Source organism: Chelonia mydas, chromosome 5 (genome assembly GCF_015237465.2).
Source record: "Chelonia mydas isolate rCheMyd1 chromosome 5, rCheMyd1.pri.v2, whole genome shotgun sequence".
Taxonomy (NCBI): Eukaryota; Metazoa; Chordata; order Testudines; family Cheloniidae; genus Chelonia; species Chelonia mydas.
The window spans coordinates 24,973,565-24,996,284 of NC_051245.2; the positions used below are offsets into that span (position 1 = coordinate 24,973,565).

At 40.6% G+C, this 22,720-nt stretch overlaps 1 protein-coding gene across 3 annotated transcripts in view; it reads right to left on the minus strand.

Moving 5' to 3' along the window:
- RANBP3L (RAN binding protein 3 like) overlaps positions 1 to 22,720 on the minus strand; it is a 77,026-nt gene that overhangs the window by 53,434 nt on the left and 872 nt on the right. For 2 of the 3 annotated variants that reach the window (XR_005225959.2, XM_043546816.1), the window contains exon 2: positions 2,088 to 2,365. Coding sequence is in view for 2 of the 3 variants with exons in the window: in XM_043546816.1 (XP_043402751.1) it covers positions 2,088 to 2,365 (278 nt within the window). In the remaining variant the exon portion in view is untranslated. Of the gene's footprint in view, positions 1 to 2,087; positions 2,366 to 2,825; positions 2,948 to 22,720 lie in introns of those variants that run through there. The other variant, XM_027828034.3, reaches the window with a different exon arrangement.

Consider the following 22,720-nt stretch of genomic DNA (forward strand, 5'->3'; position numbering starts at 1 on the left):
CAAAATCAGTTGACAGAGGCCAACCGTGGGTGTTTTATTGTAGTGTAGACATACCCTACATTTCAGTGAAGAGATTCCTGTATACCATACAATGTGCTGATCAAAGACACTATATAAAAGGCAAATATACATTGTCAACCTCAGTTTCAAATAGCATGATATAGATACAACTTGTGGGAAAAGTTGTGACTGGAATGAGATAGGGAGTTACACAGCCCTACTCAGATCAACAATGATTCAAGCTTGCTCAGGAAACCTAGATTCCATTTCCAATGTATTTAGGAAAAAGAAAAGGACAGAGCATGTCCAGCTAACTAGGGCCAAATAACGCTTCTTAGAATCACACTTTTATAATATCTTTCCTATGTTATTAGGGTCCGAGCTTGCAAATCCTTCATCACACAAATAGCTCATACTCACATGAATAATCTCACTGCTGACAACCATGTGACCAAGACTTTGCGGGATTGGGCCATTACTTGTTAGGCCATATTCACCCTTACATTAATCCTGTACTAGCCACAACTTTTGTTACTATAGGGCTCAAGCACCATCTGTGCAGTGGAGTAGGAATTGAAGTTACCCAAATGGTGCTATTTATTATCCCATGCCTTGAGCATGCTTTTATAGCATGGATCTATGAAGGATTTTTTCTAAAAATATCCTTGTTCACACTGGTCATAATAACTTGGCTAGAAGCCTGGTCCCTGTGATGTTTACAAACCCAGCATATAGATACATTATGTACACAGCACTGGCCAGCGCAGTTCCAACCACAATGTGAGCATTGGATAGGCTTAACAAAGACTTTTTAAAACCTCAAAGACTACAGTTTGTGAAAAAACATTATGCCTCCTTTCAAACAAGTGCGTGTCGTAAGTATTTTTGGAAGTCACATCACAATAATGTAATTTAAGCAGAGCTGCTATGCCAGCAGTAACTGTGCCACTAAACCAGTGAGACTGTGCCAAGAACAAAGAATTGCTTAATAAACACTCGAGACTCTCTGACATCCCCATGCTCACTATTATTATATATAACCTAACGCTCCAGCCCATGCAGTGGTCAGTTTAGGAAGGGTCATAATAATTACCATACAAATATTCAACATCACCACATCCTAATTAAGTGTTAGTTTCCTCATTTTACTTATGGAGAAACAGACACAGTGAAGTTAAGGCTTCGATCCAGCAAAGCAAATAAGTATATACTTAATTTTAAGCATGTGAATAAATGGGACCACTTGTAGTTAACATTAAGCACCTGCTTAAATGTTTTGCTGGATTGGGGCCTACGTAATTTGTCCAGAACTATAAACTAAATCAGTGGCAGAACCAGGATTAGACCTCAGAAGTGCCTTACTCCTAGCACTGTTCTTAGTGCACTAGACCAGCTCTTGGTTTAGCAATAGTTTATACTATCACACACAGGTATTTGTATTGGTCAATTATGCAGAAACTGTTTCTTGATAACGTCCTTCCTCCTTTTGAGCTGCTGTTAATAATTTCAAATAAATCACTTTCAAATACTTCCTCTTCCTGCTCCTCCATTTGGGGCTCTTTGGTGAGCCTAAATGAGCCAGCCCTGCTCTTATTGCCAAAGTGCTCAGCATAGGACATAGCATTTAGTACAGCCATTGGAGCAAGTGCCACTTCCACGAGCTATGCTAGGCCAGGCCTTTCTGAAAGCTGCAAAAGTTTCAATGACACAGAACTCAGCATCCTTAGGAACAAAGAGAGACTAACTGGAATTAAAATTTATAGCAAAATCTAGACCCGGGACCCCTCTGGGATTTCAAAATGCAACACTTGAACATGCAGTCTTTTTTAACTCGGCAGGAAGCACAAACCACAGATCCTCGCAGGGTTACATTGGTAGAATCATAATTTTAAGAGTTTAGGATGAAAAGCATTTCAGATCAAATTCAGTCTTCATTTACACCTTTGCAACCCCATTAATATTGCTGGGACAGCATGCATATAACTAAGAACAGAGTTTGGCCTTTATGCCTACAACTATCCCATTCACCAAAAATGTGCTTGCTGTGGGAGCACACATATACAAAACATTAGTCATACAAAACCTACCTGTGTAGCATTCATCGCTGCGGTTTAATTCACTGTTACCCAAGCTGGGGAACTGATTGCTGATGGTTTGTTTATGCACATGAGTACTGGTACCAGTAGCTTGGTTCACGGTCCAAGTATCACTGGGACATCCTCTTCTTTTGGTGAGGTAAGGTTTGTCCTTCATGTGATGCACAGAGCTGACTGTAATATTGTTACCTGTACATGAAGGTCCTATCCCTGGATATAATGCATTTGCTTCACTGGCAGGAACTTCTTGGTGTCTCATACTTATGGTCCTTACAGTTTAAAAAAAAAAAATACAGTAAGCTTCAGTTTATCTGGCCCAGAACTTGTGGTCTAGTCTTACTAGCTCTTCTTTTGAAGATAAAAAAACCCCAAACCTAATTTCAGTAGTTTAAAATCCTGCATAGAAACTATGTTTTCCAAATAGCTGTCTAACTGCTACCAATTCCTGCTTTGCATTTTTCTGTTGAGATGAGCTTCTAATGCAGAAACTCAAAAGTAACACCTTGTTAAAGCAGTTACACCAGATTCAAAGAACATTGCTCCTGCACAAAATGTTGTAGATGAAATAAAGCAAGCCTTTACTGAGCACGCTCTTGTGTTACTGTCTCTGACAGCTAAGTGTAGAGTTCTTAGCAGAGGCTGGTCTTTGGGAGATTATGTAAAGCCAGAAAGATTAACATAATGGGGTGGGCAGTGAATGACGCTAAAGTCACATTGCATAGCACTTACCAAAAAGGGGATAGAGAATGGTTTCAAAAGATTCTGTGTTCCTCAGAGGCAGAACAGCTTCATACATAAACGCTGATTACCTCATTTTACTGACAACAGTAGAGCAAATTAGCAATTAACACTAGGTGTGTGAGGGTAAGTGTGTGTGAAAGAGAGATTTGATGAAAGTTTATATATCTGCCATTCATCAAAAGAAATGCAGTTCCAAGCAGAACATAGAGAAAACTGCATGATTTGCATGTTGTATGATTGCAAAGGTTTCTAGTGGGTGTTCTTTTATAAAAGGAAACAAAAACAGTGTTCTTCCTTCAATTAGGGGAATATATCAACATTCTTCTCAACTTTGCTCAGCTGAGTAAGGAAAGTGCATAGTCCCAATCTAAATCAGGAATACATCTCCAATTATATTACTCTTCCTTTTCAGTAATTTTTAGAACATTATAAAGAATAGCATGCATGTTATAAAAACTTGAAGATATGCAGAATCATTATGGGCATAATCCTGCAACTCTTATTCATGCAAGTATTTTTACTGATGCAGGTAGTCCTATTAAAATGGCCAACTACAAAGGAGAGTCTAAAGAAGTCTATTAAGAGCCTCACTTGTGTAATTCATACCTCCTTCCAGCCCCTACAACATGTATGTTCCACCAAGACCCCCTGGTGCTCACACTTACTTAGTTTCACACCCACTTACAAAGGTGTAATTTACACCTTCCCTCACATCACCTCAGAACTTGTACCACTGAGTCTAACTTTGACCCTCTGAATGTAACGGAATCTAAACTGATGTAATATGCCTGCTTAGGGGCCAGAAGAAAGCAATGCAGCAGGCAAGTAACTAACAGGAGAGTATAAGAATGTGAAAGTTAAAATAGCCACAGACTGCTTGAACCTACACTCCAAACAGCCTGCAAAAGATGTAAGTTACACTAATTTGGACTCCCTTACACATTGATAAGTGGTTGTAAGTATGTCTCAGGGAATCTAACCAAGTATAAGAGAGTCTGACTTACACCATGCTACATATCACCACTGAATGGCCCAAAGAAACTACTTCTGTGACTAATGACTACTGCGGTCAGCAAAGGCTGCAAGATTTGGCCCTTTTGCTTACAAAATATTAGCTTGTGTGCTCCCACAAGCCCAAGGACTGCTTTTCTAGGTGGCTCTTACACAAGTTGTGTATTATTCCCTTTCCTCACAGTGCAGCCACATTAGAGGGGATCGTGACCTATCTTATAATGATAAAACAATGAATCCTAGAGGTATTTCACCTCCTCACTAAGATTAAAGTAAGACAGAAGGTTAGCTTTTATGGCACAAAGATGCTATCTATCCTATTCACTAGAACAAAGAACTGTCAGCTAAAGACAAAGAGAGTTGCTTTTTATGGCATATATCTGAGTGGTCTGTGATAGTATATAATATTATGGTCAAAGCAGGAATTTATGGCAGTCAGAAGAACCAATTTACAATGTCACCAGACAGAGAGACAGCTAAACATTTGGATAAACATGGGATCTCAGTTAATTCTTTCTTATGTCATCTAGGAACCCTCCCTTATGTATAAGCACACGTAGAAATGTCTAACCAATTAGGTGTTTCTACAATACTGACAGGTGAGTTTGAGTTCTGCAGGGACAGTACAGATTAACATTGGACTCCTGAAGCAGGAATAAACCACAGTAAACAAGCTGTGAAAACTGCACAGTAAAAGTAGCAAACAGTAAAAAGCACAGCTGCCTATACAGTCTTTAATTTCATGGGCACCTCTGTGGTGCACAGAGCTGAATAGTCTCAGCAATCTCTCTCTGAAGAATAAGCACCACCACCAAGCAGGACATGTGGTAATCTCAGGCATGATTTAACTTGCGACTGATGTGGAGTGCAGAAGAGGACATTTTAAAGGGGCAGTGTCAAGAAGAGAGCAGACTAAGAAATTAAATTAGGAAAGTTCTTCCTCCCTGGAATATGCATCAGTTTGGAATCTTCTATGCCTCACATGGAGTCATAGAATCATAGAATATCAGGGTTGGAAGGGACCTCAGGAGGTCATCTAGTCCAACCTGCTCAAAGCAGGACCAATCCCCTACTAAATCATCCCAGCCAGGGCTTTGTCAAGCCTGACCTTAAAAACCTCCAAGGAAGGAGATTCCACCACCTCCCTAGGTAACCCATTCCAGTGCTTCACCACCCTCCTAGTGAAAAAGTTTTTCCTAATATCCAACCTAAACCTCCGCCACTGCAACTTGAGACCATTACTCCTTGTTCTGTCATCTGGTACCACTGAGAACAGTCTAGATCCATCCTCTTTGGAACCCCCTTTCAGGTAGTTGAAAGAAGCTATCAAATCCCCCCTCATTCTTCTCTTCTGCAGACTAAATAAACCCAGTTCCCTCAGCCTCTCCTCATAAGTCATGTGCTCAGCCCGCTAATAATTTTTGTTGCCCTTCCCTGGACTCTTTCCAATTTTTCCACATCCTTCTTGTAGCGTGGGGCCCAAAACTGGACACAGTACTCCAGATGAGGCTTCACCAATGCTGAATAGAGGGGAATGATCACGTCCCTCAATCTGCTGGCAATGCTCCTACTTATACAGTCCAAAATGCATTAGCCTTCTTGGCAACAAGGGCACAAGAAGTCACTGTAGCACTGGGGACCTGGGGTAGAACGGAATTTGAGGTGTAGTGGGCTCTGAAAAATATAAATCATAAAAACAGTATTTATGATTTTATGCTGAACTCCTTAAATCCATAAGTATGCACTTCTTAACTGATGTTTTAATCACTAGGAGGACATATTTTCTCTTTAATGTGCCTGCAGAACTTGTGCATTTTGGTTAGCAACCATCTCTTTGGATCAACATAGCTCTTGGCATAGAATTCCTTATTTGTTTTTTCAATATATACTTATAAAGGGAAAGTAAAGGAAACATGTAAAACAACCAAGAGTTGTGATTATTCCCATGCTTGAATAATGTGTGCCAGGGCATTCAAATGATCAAACTACAGTTTGACCATAAAAATGCACCAATGGCCTGCTCCTTCAAAATACACTATGCAACTCATTTGTAAAGTCTGGGTTGTGTCCCCTGCTAGTGGCTAGATCACATAAAGAATAACTGCTAACTAAGAGAGTTACTCTTTTAGTGCCAGTGGTAGAGGTCTGTGCTTTAGTACGGAAGGTCCTGCTGATGATCTGTATTGGGGTCAATACCCTGTATACTTCCCATGTGGCATGGAGTAACCTCACTGTACACTAACTTACTTCCCATCTCTTTTTTTTTTTTTTAACCTTGTCCATTTGTAAGAGACCACAGAAACACAGAAATTGCCAGACTGGCTCAGATCCATGGTCCAGTTAGTCCAGTGCCCTGTCTCTGACAGTGGCCAGCACCAGATTCTTCAGAGGAAGGTGCAAGAAAACAAACAGCAGGTAAATGTGGGGTAATCTGCCCTTCCCCCTCCCCCCACACACACAAAGGTTTTATCCGAATCCCTAATAGCTAGAATCTGAAACATGAGATTTCCAGTACTTTTTTTGTTAACATTAACCATTATTACTGGATATTCTTGTTATACATGTAAATGTTCAATCCTTCTTTGACCCTTGCTAAATTCTTGGCCTCAGTGACATCCTGTTGCAACAAGGTCCACAATCTAATTATGAGTTATATGATAAACTGTTTCTTTTTTAGCAGTTTGGATCTGCCACTTCTCAGTTTCCTCGAATGTCCCCTTGTTTCTGTTATGAGACAGGGGAAACAGAAGCTCCTAATCTACCTTACCTATTATACCATTCATTATTTTGTATACTTTTGCCATGTCCTCTCTATGGTAAACAATTCTGATCTTTTCAATCTCTCTTCATAGGAGAGTTTTTCTAATTTAGCTCAATTGAAAACCTCACTTAATAGCAATGCAGTCACAGTTCAACAGTGAAGGCAATGTGGCCTACTGGACAGAGCACTGACTGGGACTTGCATTCTTTTCCTAGCTCTGCCACTGGTCTGCTGTGTGACCTTGGACAAGTCACTTCACCTCTCTGTGCCTCATTTTCCCCATCTGTAAAATGAGAATAATGATACTGACCTTTGTAAAATGCTTGTAGATCTACTGATGAAAAACACTTTGTGAGAGTGAGGGATTATTATTTACCTTTAGCTCAATGTTAGCAGTTCAGATTAGAAGATTGATTGAACTAGTTAGTTTTTGTGTGCCTTAGTTGTCAGGATGTTCAATCTGAGACATCAGCTCCTAATGACGTCAAATGGAGATGTGGGTGCTCAGTACTTCTGAAAATTAGGCCTAAGGATGGTGTCTCAAACTGGACACCCAACGTTAGTGTCTTCTTTTGAAAAAATGGTCATAGGAAACTACTATAGTCTCTAAGAAGAAAGAGTAATATCATTCTGAATTCTGAAATCAATTAAGGTTTTGCAGGGCAGCTGAGGTCATGCAGAGCTTCTAAACTTTTATGAGGTCATCCCTTATGATTCTGAACATTCTGTTCCTCCCTCAGTGTCAGTTCAGCTCTTGCTCTGCACATTTCAGTTGCTTTATAAACAGTCTTCCCCAATGTATGCAATGATTGTAAACCCCAGTTCAAACAATTATGTAAATAATGTACTAATATACAAATACTAAATTCGGCCAAGTAAAATAAAAGTGTCCATTCTTACAGTTGGGTGCAGTGTGAGGGATTTTCTTTACCAGTGTTGGCACTAGAGATGGGCTTGAACTGAAATCTTGAATCCAAGCATCCCAAAGCATCGGAAAAGTTTGGGGCTCCAGATACAAATCCAGCTATGAACTTTGTGGATTGGGCCCATTACTAGTTTGGGAAAACACTTTCTTCAGTTCCAAACCACGTCATAAAGACAGCCCTACTGGGTCAGACCAAAGGTCCATCTAGCCCAGTATCTTGTCTTCCAAGAGTGGCCAGTGCCAGGTACCACAGAGGGAATGAACAGAACAGGTAATCATCAAGTGATCCATCCCCTGTCGCTCATTCCCAGCTTCTGGCAAACAGAGGATAGGGATACCATCCCTGCTCATCCTGGCTAATAGCCATTGATGGACCTATCCTCTATGTATTTATCTAGTTCTTTTTTGAACCCCGTTATGGTCTTGGCCTTCACAACATTCTCTGGCAAGGAGTTCCACAGGTTGACTGTGCATTGTGTGAAGAAATACTTCCTTTTATTTGTTCTAAACCTGCTGCCTATTAATTTCATTTGGTAACCCCTAGTTTGTGTGTTATGAGAAGTAGTAAACAACACTTCCTTATCTACTTTCTCTACACCAGTCATGATTTTATAGACCTCTCCTTAGATGTCTCTTTTCCAAGCTGAAAAATCCCAGTCTTATTAATCTCTCCTCATACGGAAGCCTTTCCATACCCCAATCATTTTTGTTGTCCTTTTCTGAACCTTTTCCAATTCCAATATATCTTTTTTGAGATGCGGCAACCACCATAGGCGCCGACTCCGTGGGGGTGCTCCGGGGCTGGAGCACCCACGAGGAAAAATTGGTGGGTGCTCTGCACTCACTGACAGCTACCTGCCTCACCCCAGCTCACCTCCACCTCCGCTCTGCTTCCACCTCCTCCCGTGAGCGCGCCACGTCTCGCTTCTCCACCTAGCTCCCAGTACTTGTGTTTCGTGGTAGCAAGTGCTGGGAGGGAGGGGAGATGAGGGGCAATGAGGCGCGCTCGGGGGAAGAGGAGGGGCTGGGACGGGGATTTGGGGAAGGAGTCCAATAGGGGCTGGGAGGTGGCAGAGTTGGGGCGGGGACTTTGGGGAAGGGGTTGGAATGGGGGCGGGGCAGGGGTGGGGCAGGGGTGAGCACCCACCGGCGCCGGGAAAAGTTGGTGCCGATGGTGACCACATCTGCACATAGTATTCAAGATATGGGCGTACCATGGATTTATATAGAGGCAACATGATATTTTCTGTTTTATTATCTATACATTTCTTAATTATTTCCAGCGTTCTGTTTGCTTTTTTGAGTTCTGCTGCACATTGAGATGATGTTTTCAGAGAACTATCCACCAGGACTCCAAGATCTCTTTCTTGAGTAGTAACAGCTAATTTAGACCCCATCATTTTATATGTATAGTTGGGATTATGCTTTCCAATGTGCATTACTTTGCATTTATCAACATTAAATTTCATCTGCCATTTTGTTGCCTAGTCACCCAGTTTTGAGAGATCCTTTTGTAGTTCTTTGCAGTCTGCCTGGGTCTTAACTATCTTTCGTAATTTTGTATCATCTACAAATTTTGCCACCTCACTGTTTACCCCCTTTTCTAGATCATTTATGAATATGTTGAATAGGACTGGTCCCAGAACAAACCCCTGGGGGACACCACTATTTACCTATCTCCCTTCTGAAAACTGACCATTTATACCTATCTTTTAACCAGTTACCAATCCATGAGAGCGCCTTCCCTCTTATCCCATGACAGCGTACTTTGTGTAAGAGCCTTTGGTGAAGGTCCTTGTCAAAAGCTTTCTGAAAATCTAAGTACACTATATCCACTGGATCCCCTTGGTCGACATGCTTGTTGACCCCCTTAAAGAATTTTGGTAGATTGGTGAGGCATGATTTCCCTTTACTAAAACCATGTTGACTCTTCCTCAACAAATTATGTTCATCTATATGTCTGACAATATTGTTCTTTACTATAGTTTCAACCAGTTTGCCCGGTAGTGAAGTGAGGCTTACAGGCCTGTAATTGCCGGGATCACCTCTGGAGCCCTTTTTAAAAAATGGTGTCAAATTAGCTATCCTCCAGTCATCTGGTACAGAAGCTGATTTAAATGATAGGTTACAGATTACAGTTTATAGTTCTGCAATTTCACATTTGAGTTCCTTCAGAACTCTTGGGTGAATACCATCTGGTTCTGGTGACTTATTGTTGTTTAATTTATCAATTTGTTCCAAAACCTCCTCTAATGATATCTCAATCTGGGCCAGTTCCTCAGATCTGTCACCTAAAAAGAACGGCTCAGGTTTGGGAATCTCCCTCACATCCTCAGTCGTGAAGACTGATGCAAAGAATTCATTTACTTTCTCCGCAATGGCCTTATCATCCTTGAGTGCTCCTTTAGCACCTCGATCGTCCAGTGGCCCCACTGATGGTTCAGCAGGCTTCCTGCTTCTGATGTACTTAAAAAAAATTGCTATTATTTTTTGAACCTTTGGCTAACTGTTCCTCAGATTCTTTTGGGGCCTTCCTAATTGTATTTTTACACTTCATTTGCCAGTGTTTATGCTCCTTTCTATTTTTCTCGCTAGGATTTAACTTCCACCTTTTAAAGGATGCCTTTTTGCCTCTCACTGCTTCTTTTACTTTGTTGTTTAGCCACGGTGGCTCTTTTTTGGTTCTCTTACTATGTTTTTTTAATTTGGGGTATACATTTAAGTTGAGCCTAGATTATGGTGTCTTTAAAAAGTTTCCATGCAGCTTGCAGAGATTTCACTTTTGGCACTGTACCCTTTAATTTCTGTTTAACTAACCTCCTCATTTTTGTGTAGTTCCCCTTTCTGAAATTAAATGCCACAGTGTTGGGCCACTGTGGTGTTTTTCCTGCCCCAGGGATATTAAATGTAATTATATTATGGTCCCTATTACCAAGCAGTCCAGCTATATCACCTCTTGGACCAGATCCTGTGCTCCACTTAGGAATAAATCAAGAATTGCCTCTCCTCTGCTGGGTTCCAGGACCAGCTGCTCCAAGAAGCAGTCATTTAAGGTGTCAAGAAACTTAAACTCTGCATCCTGTCCTGAGGTGACATCAATTCATTCGTCCATAATTACATTTTGATAATTGAGATTTTGGTTAAAAAAACCCCTACATGTTTCAAAGCCAAACTCAGGTGAAACAGTGTCTTGTTGCAATCAGGCAAAGCCAAGAATTGCACCTGATTTTGATGTAAAACTATAAATGGTCCCAGATTCATTTAAAATTGGACCCAAGTTTGCTCAGAAGAATCACAAATTTAGGAAAGCTTTCAATGAACCTGTGCTGAGTTTCAAGTGTAAAAAAAATCCAACGCAGGCAGGATTCTCTACGGTGTCATATTTCATTACAAATGTATTTGTTTATAGGTTTCAGAGTGGTAGCCGTGTTAGTCTGTATCAGCAAAAACAATGAGGAGTTCTTGTGGCACCTTAGAGACTAACAAATTTATTTGGGCATAAGCTTTCATGGGCTAGAACCCACTTCATCAGATGCATGGAGTGGAAAACACGGGAGCAGGTATAAATACATGAAAAGATGTGAGTTGCATTACCAAGTGTGAGGTCAGTCTAATGAGTCAATCGATTAACAACAGGATACCAAGGGAGGAAAAATAACTTTTGAAGTGGTAATGAGAGTGGCCTATTAAAGACAGTTGACAAGAAGGTGTGAGTAACAGTAGGGGGAAATTACTATTGGGGAAATTAGGTTTAGGTTTTGTAATGACCCAACCACTCCCAGTCTTTATTCAGGCCTAATGTGATGGTGTCCAGTTTGCAAATTAATTCCAGTTCTGCAGTTTCACGTTGGAGTCTGGTTTTGAAGTTTTTTTGTTGATGAATTGCCACTTTTAGGTCTGTTATTGAGGGACCAGGGAGATTGAAGTGTTCTCCTACGGGTTTTTGAATGTTATGGTTCCTGATGAAAGTAGAATATAACTCATTTACAGTTAGAAAGGTAATTTCACACTGGAGAAAATGTAATAACCCCAGAATGTCAATGTCAAACTGACTGTACTTGGCCTGTAGTTTTTGTGTTCTCTTCTGTATTGCTAAAAATTAGTCTGCCAAATTTGCCCTCAGTTATACCTGTGCCACTCTAAATCGACAGGGTGTAACAAAGGGTAAATTCAGACATTGTGTGCTCTGCTTCTCAGTTGTTTGCGTGTTCATTGTCAACCTCTATCTCTCTCTCTGCCAACCTCTTCTTACTGCTTGACCATTATGATGAATATTGCAATAGGTTCCAAAGGCTTCAGTTGGGATTGGGACCCCCACTATGCTAGGCGCCACACAAACACAAAGCAAGCTAAAGAGGCACCAAAGAGGCATGCTTGAAAGCCTTTTTTGGATTTTACAATCCAAAAAGACAAAAAACAAACAAAAGGGTGGGTGAAAGGCAAAGGGATCAGAGTGACCTGGCACACAGCTTGTTAGTTCTATTGCTTTTATTTTATTTCATTGCTAAATTCACATATTGCATCATAGAAATATTATACAGTGCGGGGGAGGGAACTGACAGGCGAAAACAGTAAATAAAAGAAAGGGATGGAGTGGGAAGAAGGAAAACCGCAGGGGAGAAAGAGGAGGACAGAACTGGGAGGGGGACGACAGCAGAAAGATTGTGAGGGAGAGGGAAGGAAGGATATTGGGGCTATTCAGGTTATTCAGCAGACAGAAGACGGTCCAGAGTTACACCCACAGGGACTGCCCCACATACACTCATAGTTCATTAGGCTGTTTTCTGATATTTGTATGATGCAATATGTGAGTTGAGCAAAAATGGGATTGATAATGGTTAATTATTTCCTAGCAGAGGTAAATAAACAGTGGTATTTGAATGTTATGTGTGCTCCCCCATGCACCCTGACACCTGACAGCAGATTATAGTGAATGATGTGATGCCCGAAGAAGAGGAGATGTTCATGGTCTAGATTGTGGGAACTCATATAACCTGGGGTGGTTTCCAGATTCTGGCCCTGGATTTATCCACACACTGTGAGGAATGGCACAAAACATGTTTCCTTTAATGAGTTTTGAATTTATAATGAAATGAAAAGTCATCAGTGATGCTGTATTACAATAAAAAGCTGTTGTGTAGTCCTTGACTTTAATGAGAATTTTGTGAGCCAACTCAGCTTATCTGTTATCTCTTGTGCTGTCACCAGTCATGTGATATCATTCAGCATAGAACCTTATAGTCAAGACAGATACCTGCATTTCTAATGTATTTCACATAATGGGTATTTTTTTTAAATCTATCATAAAGAAACAAAATATAGCATAAGTCCAATTTTTCTGCAGGTCACGTTTAACAGAAGCAGCAAATGGCTAGATGGCGCAGTCAGAGTTCATGTACCATGATTGCAGACTGTTTTGTTAAGAATGCTCTAGAAGCATGATTTAACAGCATTCCTTGAAGGCAGACTATTGAAAGGCTAGAGGTTTGTTTCTTATACAACTTATTTTATGTAGTTTTCATAAACTTCATGTTAAAATTGAATATAGAAAAGGTCATAAACCCAAACCCCAAATCTGAATATCCCTCCTCATAGGCGCGGACTTCCTCTCTACCCGGGGGAGTGCTCAACCCCCAGCTCCACTCCAAGCCCATCCCCTCCCCGCCTCTTCCCATCCCCGCTCCGTCCCCACTCCCCCAAATCCCCACCCTACCCTGCCTCTTCCCGCCCCCGCCACCCACTCCACCCTTTCCCCCAAGGTCCCATCTCCACCCTGCCTCTTCATACCCTTGCTCCGCCTCGTCCTACCTCTTCCCACCCCCCACCCCCAAGCGTGCCCCATCCCTGCTCCTCCCCGTCCCTCCCAGCACCTCCTGGTTGAATATTTTACCCACAGAAGTCTTAATTTAACAAATATTACTCAAACAGCTCTATTATTAATTTTGATATAATGCAAACTAAACATTGTGCGTTTCCTCACTCTGAACAATTTGCCAGATACAAACTTGTTTGTAATTATGTGTTATATGCTCAAAGTCTGTTTTGTAACATACTTTATAAAAGTGATTTCCAAAGAAGCTACTCTACAATGCTGGCAGACAGCATTCATACCCAGCTGTGCCATTCCGAGTAAACAACTTTCTGTATAGAAGTCAACATTGAGGGATTTATGCAAACCCCAGTAAAGATTTCACACGGACTTCAATAGGCTTTGGACCAGACAATTAATGAGCTGAATGCTACCCTTAGTAAGCCTACACAACCTCAGTTGAAGTTAATGGGTAGAATGCCCTCATAACCTGGTTATGTTATCTATTCAACAACAACAAAAATCTTACTTTAACACCCTGGTTGCATGTGTTGAATCCGCCTCTAGTGACTTGTTCCAACAGAGAATAAGAATCTACTACTGCTACCAACAAATGCAGTTGCTCTTTTAATTCAAGTGGCAGAGGGCTGTAATTTGGTGCTGAAAATCCTTGGTTTAATCTCTGCTGATGACCTATGGGGCATCTCTCTCAACCTCTAAACATGGCAACATGTGACACAAGCAATGAAAATGTGTCACAACGAACTAAACATGGACCACCTGTGTTTTGTTGTGCATTGCGCCATAATTGAAAGATAGCTAAAAACAATCAAAACAAGTTTTAAGAATATTTTTTCCACTGTGTGAATGTAATAAATCTTTTTTTAAGAAAGAAAGAAGATGTCCACCATTTACATCCACAAGGACCCCCCCCACACACACACACTCATAGTTCATCAGTAGGTGTAACATCCTCCCCCCAACCTACAGATATACAACTCAGATCCCCTATCACCTGATCTAAAGGAATAACTGTTATTCTTTATTTGGAACAACCCCTAGAGAAGGATGTGACACGCATGTTACCAGTGGTTACATAATTCTTTGCTAGACATCTGTACAGTGTTAGAGATCAGATCTTGGGTTCTCTATTCCTGGCTCTAGAACGGGATTTTAATCTAGTAGCAAGAACAGTGGCTAGAGACAGGAGAACCAAGCCAGTGGATTTGGCACATTCATTCTGAAGGTCAGTGTGCTATGCAGATAAATTTGGGGTTTGCCATATTAAGTTCCCAGTTCTTCTTGAAGTAATCTTGTGCTACCTTTCACTTATTTGTAAAATGGAGAAATTATAATGGCTTCTAGGGTAAGGTATGAGGCCTTGCTTTTAATCATAATGACTGAAGGTACAGACATATAAACAGGAGTCAATAGAGATGAGACTAGAACTGATGGTCTCTAGCTTAATGCACTTTTAACTAGGCTACAATGTATGTAGATGAAGAGGAGCTCTCTTGTCCATAGCATGATGCCTGCTTTGGCAGTGCGCCAGACCAGCCTCCCTGATTCGCATGAAAGATGGACAATCATGCAAATTCTGTACATTTGAGAGCTCTGGCTGGGGGAGGCTCATATTTATTTTGGATTTTTTAGATGTGCAGATCACCTTTCATTTCAGTTTAATTTTTAAAACATTCAACACCACTATTAGAAATAACTCAGCAGAGAAGGATGTTTTTAAATAGTATTATAGCCTTAGCATTATAACAGATAGGTTTGGCAATTGGACATCGATTCCAGCTTAGAGCATGGAGCAGCTGACGCAGGACTTCACTAATAAAGAATTAGAAATGCCAATCAAGTTAGATTTATGGAAAATAGATCCTGTCAAACTAACTTGATTTTTATGAGATTACAAGATTGATAAAGGTAATAGTGTTGATGTAATATACTTAAACATCTGATAGGTTTTTGACTTGGTAAAACAGGATATTTTGATTGTAAAGTTAGAATGACAAAATTAACATGGCACACATTAAATTGATTAAAAACTGGTTAACTGATGGAATCAGTGTGCTTCTACGGGGGCACAGAGGTATCAGTGGATCAGCCCTGCACTGTTTATCATTTGTATCCGCATAAAATAATCACTGATAGAGTTTGCAGACAACACAAAGGTTGGAGGAGGGTAAATAATGAAGACTACAGGTCACTGATACAGAGAGCTCTGGATCATTTGGAAAACTGGGCACATGCAAACAACATGCATTTTAATATGGCTAAATATAAATGTACACATTTTAGAAACAAAGAATATAGCCATACTTACAGCACTGGGGACTCTATTCAGGGAAGCAGTATCTCTGAAAAAGTTTTGGGGAGGGGTGTCATGGTGGCTAGTCAGCTGAGCATGAGCTCCCAGTGCTGTGGCCAAAAAGCCCTTATGCAATCCTTGGATGCATAGAAGGGGAATCTCAAGGAGAAGTAGAGAGTTTATTTTACCTCTGTATTTGGCATGGGTGCAACCACTAGGAATACCATGTCCAGTTCTGACGCCCACAATTCAAGAAGGGTGTTGGTAAATTGGAGAGGGTTCAGAGAAGAGGCCTGGGAATGATTAAAGGAGTAGAAAACATGCCATATAGTGACAGACTAAAGGAACTCAAGCTATTTACCTTAAAGAGAAAGTTAAAGGGTGACTTGATCACAGTCTATAAGTACCTACTTGGAGAACACATTTGATAATGGACTCTTCAATCTAGCAGTCAAAGGTATAACACAACCCAATGACTGGAAGTTGAAGCTAGACAAATTCAGACTGGAAACAAGGTGTAAATCTTTAACAGTGAGGACAATTAACTATTGGAACAATGTACTAAGGGTCATGGTGGATTCTCTGTCACTGGCAGTTTTTAAAATGAAGATTGGATTTATTTTAAAAGATATACCCTAGTTCAAAAGGAATGATTTGGGGGAAGTTCTAAGGCCTCCGTTATAGAAGAGGTCAGATTAGGTTACCACAATGGTCCCTCCTGGCCTTGGAATGTATGAACATAGGACACAGGGGGAAATCTACCCCGTGTAGAAGGCCAGCATGAAAACTATGCACCAAAGGCCCACACAAATCCTCATAAGGGGGCTTTGTGCTTGCCCTCTGCATAGGGGTGGATTTTTACCCAAAGTGATCAGGCCCTTAGCCCTCGTGCTTTTTTCCTCTGCAAAGGCAGAGAGCCATCACTTTTCCTGAATTTAAAAAGAAAAAAGGAATCTCTTTACTGTTCCACTTAACAGAACCAAATAATGTAAAGAAACAACATGGAAGAGAAATATAAAATAAAACTGAGGAACAAAGAAGTTAATTGCACTATAGCCTTTTAATTATATAACAAATTAAATTAATTATTTCTACAGCACCCAAATAATACCAAGTGCTTTCCAGACAAAATAATCACGATCCTTGGCCCAAAGAACTTATAACTTACGTGTAGCTATAACAATTTAGTAACATTCAGTTATAACAAAACTAAGCATATGCTAAAAGTGTTCAAACAAAGGATTGCAGAAGTGGCAATGTGAGGCTTGTGGTCATTAGCACCACCCCTGTTGACCTCTTCCTCATTGGTGCAGGACAACACAAAGAGGTTTCAGAGAACAGGGCAGATTTGGTGTATGTCAACATGATGCTCTCACTTTTTATTTGTTTATTCAGGGCCACATTCTGCCATCTTTATGTGCAGAGTAATTTACTAGTTAATGTGAAAGTCCTTTTTTAAAATTTTATTTGCAGAGATATTAATCAGTCAGCCAACAGGCATCTTTCCCATGCTCTGGGTGCTCTTATAACACCAACACTTTATAAGCTCAAAATTTTTATATCATATAGCAACATAATATTCTGTCATTCCTACATGATGTAAGATCAACAATAACGCCACCCTGCAGCCAAGATAAAATTGTTCAGTTTTCTAGATCCAAACCACCAAAGTTTGTATCTGAAGTTTTGGTTTAAACCCCTCTCTAGTTCCAAGCAACATGTGTCCCAACCATCCGCCCAGGCATTTGTATCAGGCTGGTTGCAGTGTAGTTTGCTCCTGTGGTTACTGTCTACTGTCAATAACTTCCTATAATCCTGTATGCACTCTCCTCTCAGTGCAGACCCTGTGTAGTGATGGATTTGACCAGTTCTTCCCCCTCCTCCTACACTTTTTTCCCAATCCCAATCCCTGATTTAAGAGGGGGAATATAGGCCATGTCCGTGTGCCAGCTCTGTGACATGCTTGTCTGTTTAACTATGTGGCAGGGCAGCTGGAATGGAGGGAAAGCTCAGATGGGTAACAATCTGTGCCTGATAAATCACTAACACTTACAACATGTTCTCATTCCATCTGCCCCCAAGGGCCAAGAAGACTACAGCTAGGGATTACAACACAGTCAGGCATTGAATGGGGAAAAGGAGGAGGAGGAGGGGTTTGTGGAAGGAAAATGCACATTACTGCCATCTCCAGTTACTGCCTGAGCACACAAGGAAAGCCGATTTACTGGATACAGGCAGCAGCCCCAGGGCTTGAAACAGGATATATTTCCGAACATGGGCAAAGTCACGTAGGAGGAAGAGAGATAGGCTCTGAGCCCTGCTGGCCCTGGGTCACTTAGCACAGCAGCATGCCAGAGGCTGTAGGGAGGCAAAAGGCTTGAGGAAGCCTGTTGAAAGCAGAGAGGGCAGTATTTGGCACTACCAACTGGAGAGAGTCACAGGAGCTGCTGCTTTAATCTGCCCTCTGGGATTCCAGGACAAACACATATACATGATGCAAAACGAGAGCTAGTGGTTGCTACAGATTTGGAGGCCTATTGGCATTTTGCCAATACAAGTGGTAAACAGATCTAGAAGCTGAACTGACTGAACCCTTAGGACTGTCACTGACTGACTACGCTTCCCAGGCATCTTGCTCATGCAGGACGTATACAATTGCTTTCTATTCCAGTGCTGCCATTTGAGATGGAGAGACACTACCCAATCAGGATGAATTTTATATCAGTTAAGGTATCACCTTGCTAAGCACTCTGAGGCTTCATATGAAAGACACTATAGAAATACAATCCATTATTAGTATTCTTTTATTAGTGTGAAAGAGTTTGGGGCATGTGTGTTTCATTTTAGGGCCACAGTTTTTCAAAGATTTTAATTTCTCAATACGTGGCTGCAAGTATATACATGCAGCATCCCTCATTTGTGTATTTAAAGTACTTCCCTGGGTTATAGAAGCTACTAAATTGTATGCACAAGTAACTGTCAGTGCAAGGTGCAGTTGCAAATTTAGGGGCTGGGTTGGGATCCTTTTGAAAATTTTGGACAAAAGTTAGGCACCTATATTGAGACCAAAGCACAGAAATATCTGAGATCTAGTTTTCAGAGGTGCTAAGCATGTACCCACAGTTATCAATTAAATCAATAGAAACTTTAGGTGTTCAGCAGCCTTGGGGAAAAAAATCAAACAACTTGTTTAGCTAACTAAGCCTGGATTCAGGTCTTTAGCTTTAGTTCTTCAAATCTACAAGTCAATTCAGATCAGTTCACTTGGCACAACTCTTTTGACTTTAAGTGAGTTTCCCCCTAATTACATCAGGGCTGAATTTGACCAGACATCCTGAAATATCATTCCTTCAAATTGCCATATTTTGACAACATTCTCTGCTATTCTAAACACCAATTTTTTTTGTGATCAAGGATGGAAGGACATGCTGGACATCAGAAAAAACAACACAATATAACAACTTTTAATTCTACATATTTAGCTACTTTATCTGGTTCTGTAATTATTGTGTGGTCAATTCCACAATCCAGTCAGTGAGCCCAGAAGAGCTGACACTGTCAGGAAGGACTCTTCAGGCAACAGAACTCGAATGCTAAGTGCATCAGCTGTGTCTGTTCATGATTTATTACCATCATTACGGCTTCTACTATGAGTTTTGAAATTGTACAAATTATGGCAGTGTAACCTAGTGAACAGAAAATGGACTAAAAAAGAGGACCAGAGCTGTTCGAAACTTAGTTTCCAGCCCACAAGAAATTCTGATATTTAAAAAAAAAAAAAAGTGTTTGCTCGTATTTGGAAATAAATAACTAATTTTCAAAATTTCCTGTAGAAAGAAAATTTTGACATTTTTAGTGTTGGGACACCTCCCCCTGCCCTTTTGGTTCAATATTTTCAAAACAAAATGGAGCAGCCAGCTGCCTTCATCCCAGAAAACCCAGGGTGGGATTGTGGAGAGTTCCCTGTCATACAGAGTGGAGAACCTGGAACCCTGGCTGGTGCTGGGGATCTCAGGGTTTCTAGGCTGCTGGCTTCACAGCAAGGAGCCTGGAAGCTCTGTGGTCCCTGACTTTGCAGCAGTAGGCAAGGCAAAGCTACCTCAGATCCATGGACCCTGGAAGCCTGGGGTCCCCAGGAACGCTCCAAGCAAGCTGGCAGGAAGCCAGGCAGGTTTGGGAGGAAGTCTGTCAACACTATACCATTTCTGGTTTTGACAAATTGGTATCTTCCTATGAAAAACAATTTCATCAGAAGATTCTTGACCAGCTCTATTCAGGAGACCCAGGATCTACTCCCAGCTCTGCTGCTAGCTTGCTGGGTGGTCTTGGGCAACTTATTTCATCTCTTTATGTTTCAGTTTCCCCATCTGTAAAATGGAGATACACTTACCTCTTTTCTAAAGTGATTTGAGACCTATCAATGGAAAGTACTATTTAAGAGCTATGTATTATTATGTTGCATAATTTAAGAGAACATCTTAATAACCCAAAACACAATTAGATGCCACACTGTGCAAACTCAACAAATAACCCCCTTCCTGGGGCTTGGCTTTGTTAAAAAAGAAGTCAATAAGATAAAGTTCAACTTAAGACTTCTACAAGGCTTGGCTGTGTCTAGGGTTCCTATGTCATGATTGCTCAGCCCATACCCTAGATCCTCTCTCACTTCCCTTTATATACTGTTTCTGGGTCAGGTAATAGCCACCTGCCAAAGAGTCAACGAAACCCACTTAAACCTTTTGTAGCAGACCAATTCCTACTAACAGGGTGTGGCGTTTCAGGCAAATGCTACTAGCCTTTTACAAATGTAACATTCTCCTAACAAATTTGTTTAGGGCCATATCCAACCACCAATCTATGCACAGAACTATCTGTCCACTTTTGTCTGAAAGTCCAAGTATTTTGGCCTTAGTTTTAAAATTCTCATGAATGGTGGCAAACCAAATATGTATATTAGTTATCAACATTTTAACGTGCTTCATTAGCAAACATTCAACAAATCATTCAATGCCACAGAAAAAACAGTCTGCAAAAACATTTGAACATCAAACAGAAACCAAGGAAAGAAGTATTAATACATTTCTGAAGAGCTGCGCGTACTTTGTAGCTACTTAAAAAAATCCAGTGCCTTGAATCCAAAGCACTAGGTAAATTTAAAAAAAAGTAATATAGAGTTCCATTAAAAACAATTCAGCAGATGCATCATTCTGGAGGGGGATTTGTAATCCTTCAATTTTATTTCTGCAAACCCTTTCCATGGAACTCTCATTTGAGCCAACTGAAGGAGTTGGGGATATAGCATGCAGAAGAATTCTGAGAGAAGGCCTTTGAACTTGTGCAAAAGTAAAGAAAAATCTCATCAATTACAAAACCACAGCTTTGATTTACTCTGTGCTTTTAACTTTTCAGAAAGTACAGATCGAAGGCACGATGCACCTGATTCTCCATTGTGCTTTATCTTATGTAATCATTCACACTAGCGTAAAGTAGGTGTAAAACACTACCCATTCAGAGTTAGTAGCATTTTATATCCATTTTGGACTCCCATTCCGCTAGTGTAAATGGAGTACACAAAATGCAGGGCAATAGAAAGTCAGGTCCAATCCATCTTGATTTCAACAGAACTTCACATCAGTTGAGCAGACAAAGTTTTGTCTGTTATGTAGGCAAAATGGAAATTGTAAGTCAAAGCTAAACCACATGGATATATATTTGCAGTACTGATTGGTAAGGAGAGGCTGTTGAGATTCAGGAGTGAGATCTCTATGTGTAGAGATAAGGTACAGAGATTCATTTTTCTTTTTGTCTTGTTCACCCATCGCATTTAACTCATCTATACAAATCACCTAGCATCATTGCAAGTAAAATCATGATCCTGGGACCTACTTCTTTAGGTCATATGATAAAATAAATAAATAAATAAATAAATCTATACTTGGATCTGGCAATTTCTATTTACCACTATTTATTTACAATTCCAGGATGTTGTTACCTTATTTCCATCTTTGTGCAAAACAACTTTGTGCATTTTTTAAAATCCATGTGTCTGCAACAATAAAAGAAAGTTGAAGAAGAAAAAGAATGAAAAGAGGCAAAACTGCTACTCTAGAGACAGGGTCAAAGTTTGGGTCACTCGTTCATCAGGCCTACAGGACAGGAGAGCCTTGCACTGCTCGAGTGAGCTCTTCTAACCGGCACTCTCAGCAGTGCTAGCAGGCTCCAGGAGGTTTGTTACAGTGACAAGAAATCCAAAGGCAGAACTAAGGGACTAGATGAAGGGGAAAGCAATGTTTACTGAAAAAAATCGAGAGAAAATAAATGAAAACAAAAGTTGAACTGATAAACTTGGCTGAGTCTCACTTCCCAGTTATTAACTATACAAACAAGAACACACTTACATCCTAGGGATCATGCAGGTTGGTCCCTGCCCTGTTGCTGACAGGTTCCGTGCTCTGAGTTTGCATTTCAGGGTCTACACAATCCATCTCTTTCAGTCAATTTTTCCCCTCTTTTCAGGAATAAAGAGAAGAACATGACAGAAACAGAGATGGTAAGCATTCTCATTACCATCTGACTTCTAATCCAACACAATTGTACAATGAGCAACAGGAGCCTCATGCAGTTAATTCCAAGTTCCAGTTTACCCAATATTTGAAATCTTTGGAAATTTTTGAGTAAAATTGCTTTTGTTTCACAAGAATTTCACAAACCTAAGAACAGGCAGTTTTGACAAAAAATCTTCACTATGAATATTTCATCCAGCTCCACAAATGAAAACCTGCACTCTCCGTGACATATCCATTATGCCAGTCTCCTTGCCCAGCATGATAAGCCAAGAGGCTTCTGTTGCTGGTAGAATGATTTCCATGTGGGAAATGGGCCAATGGTGAGATCCTGACAAATGGCAAAACTCTACATTTTTATCTTTTATTGTTGTTGTTGTGAAAATGCAGCTACCACCATGTAAACAGAAATGCCAGTGCCCTGTAAACTCACACATCCCCCAGCACACTCACCTTAATAAATTGTGAACTTCAAATCCTAATTTGGACAATTGAAATGC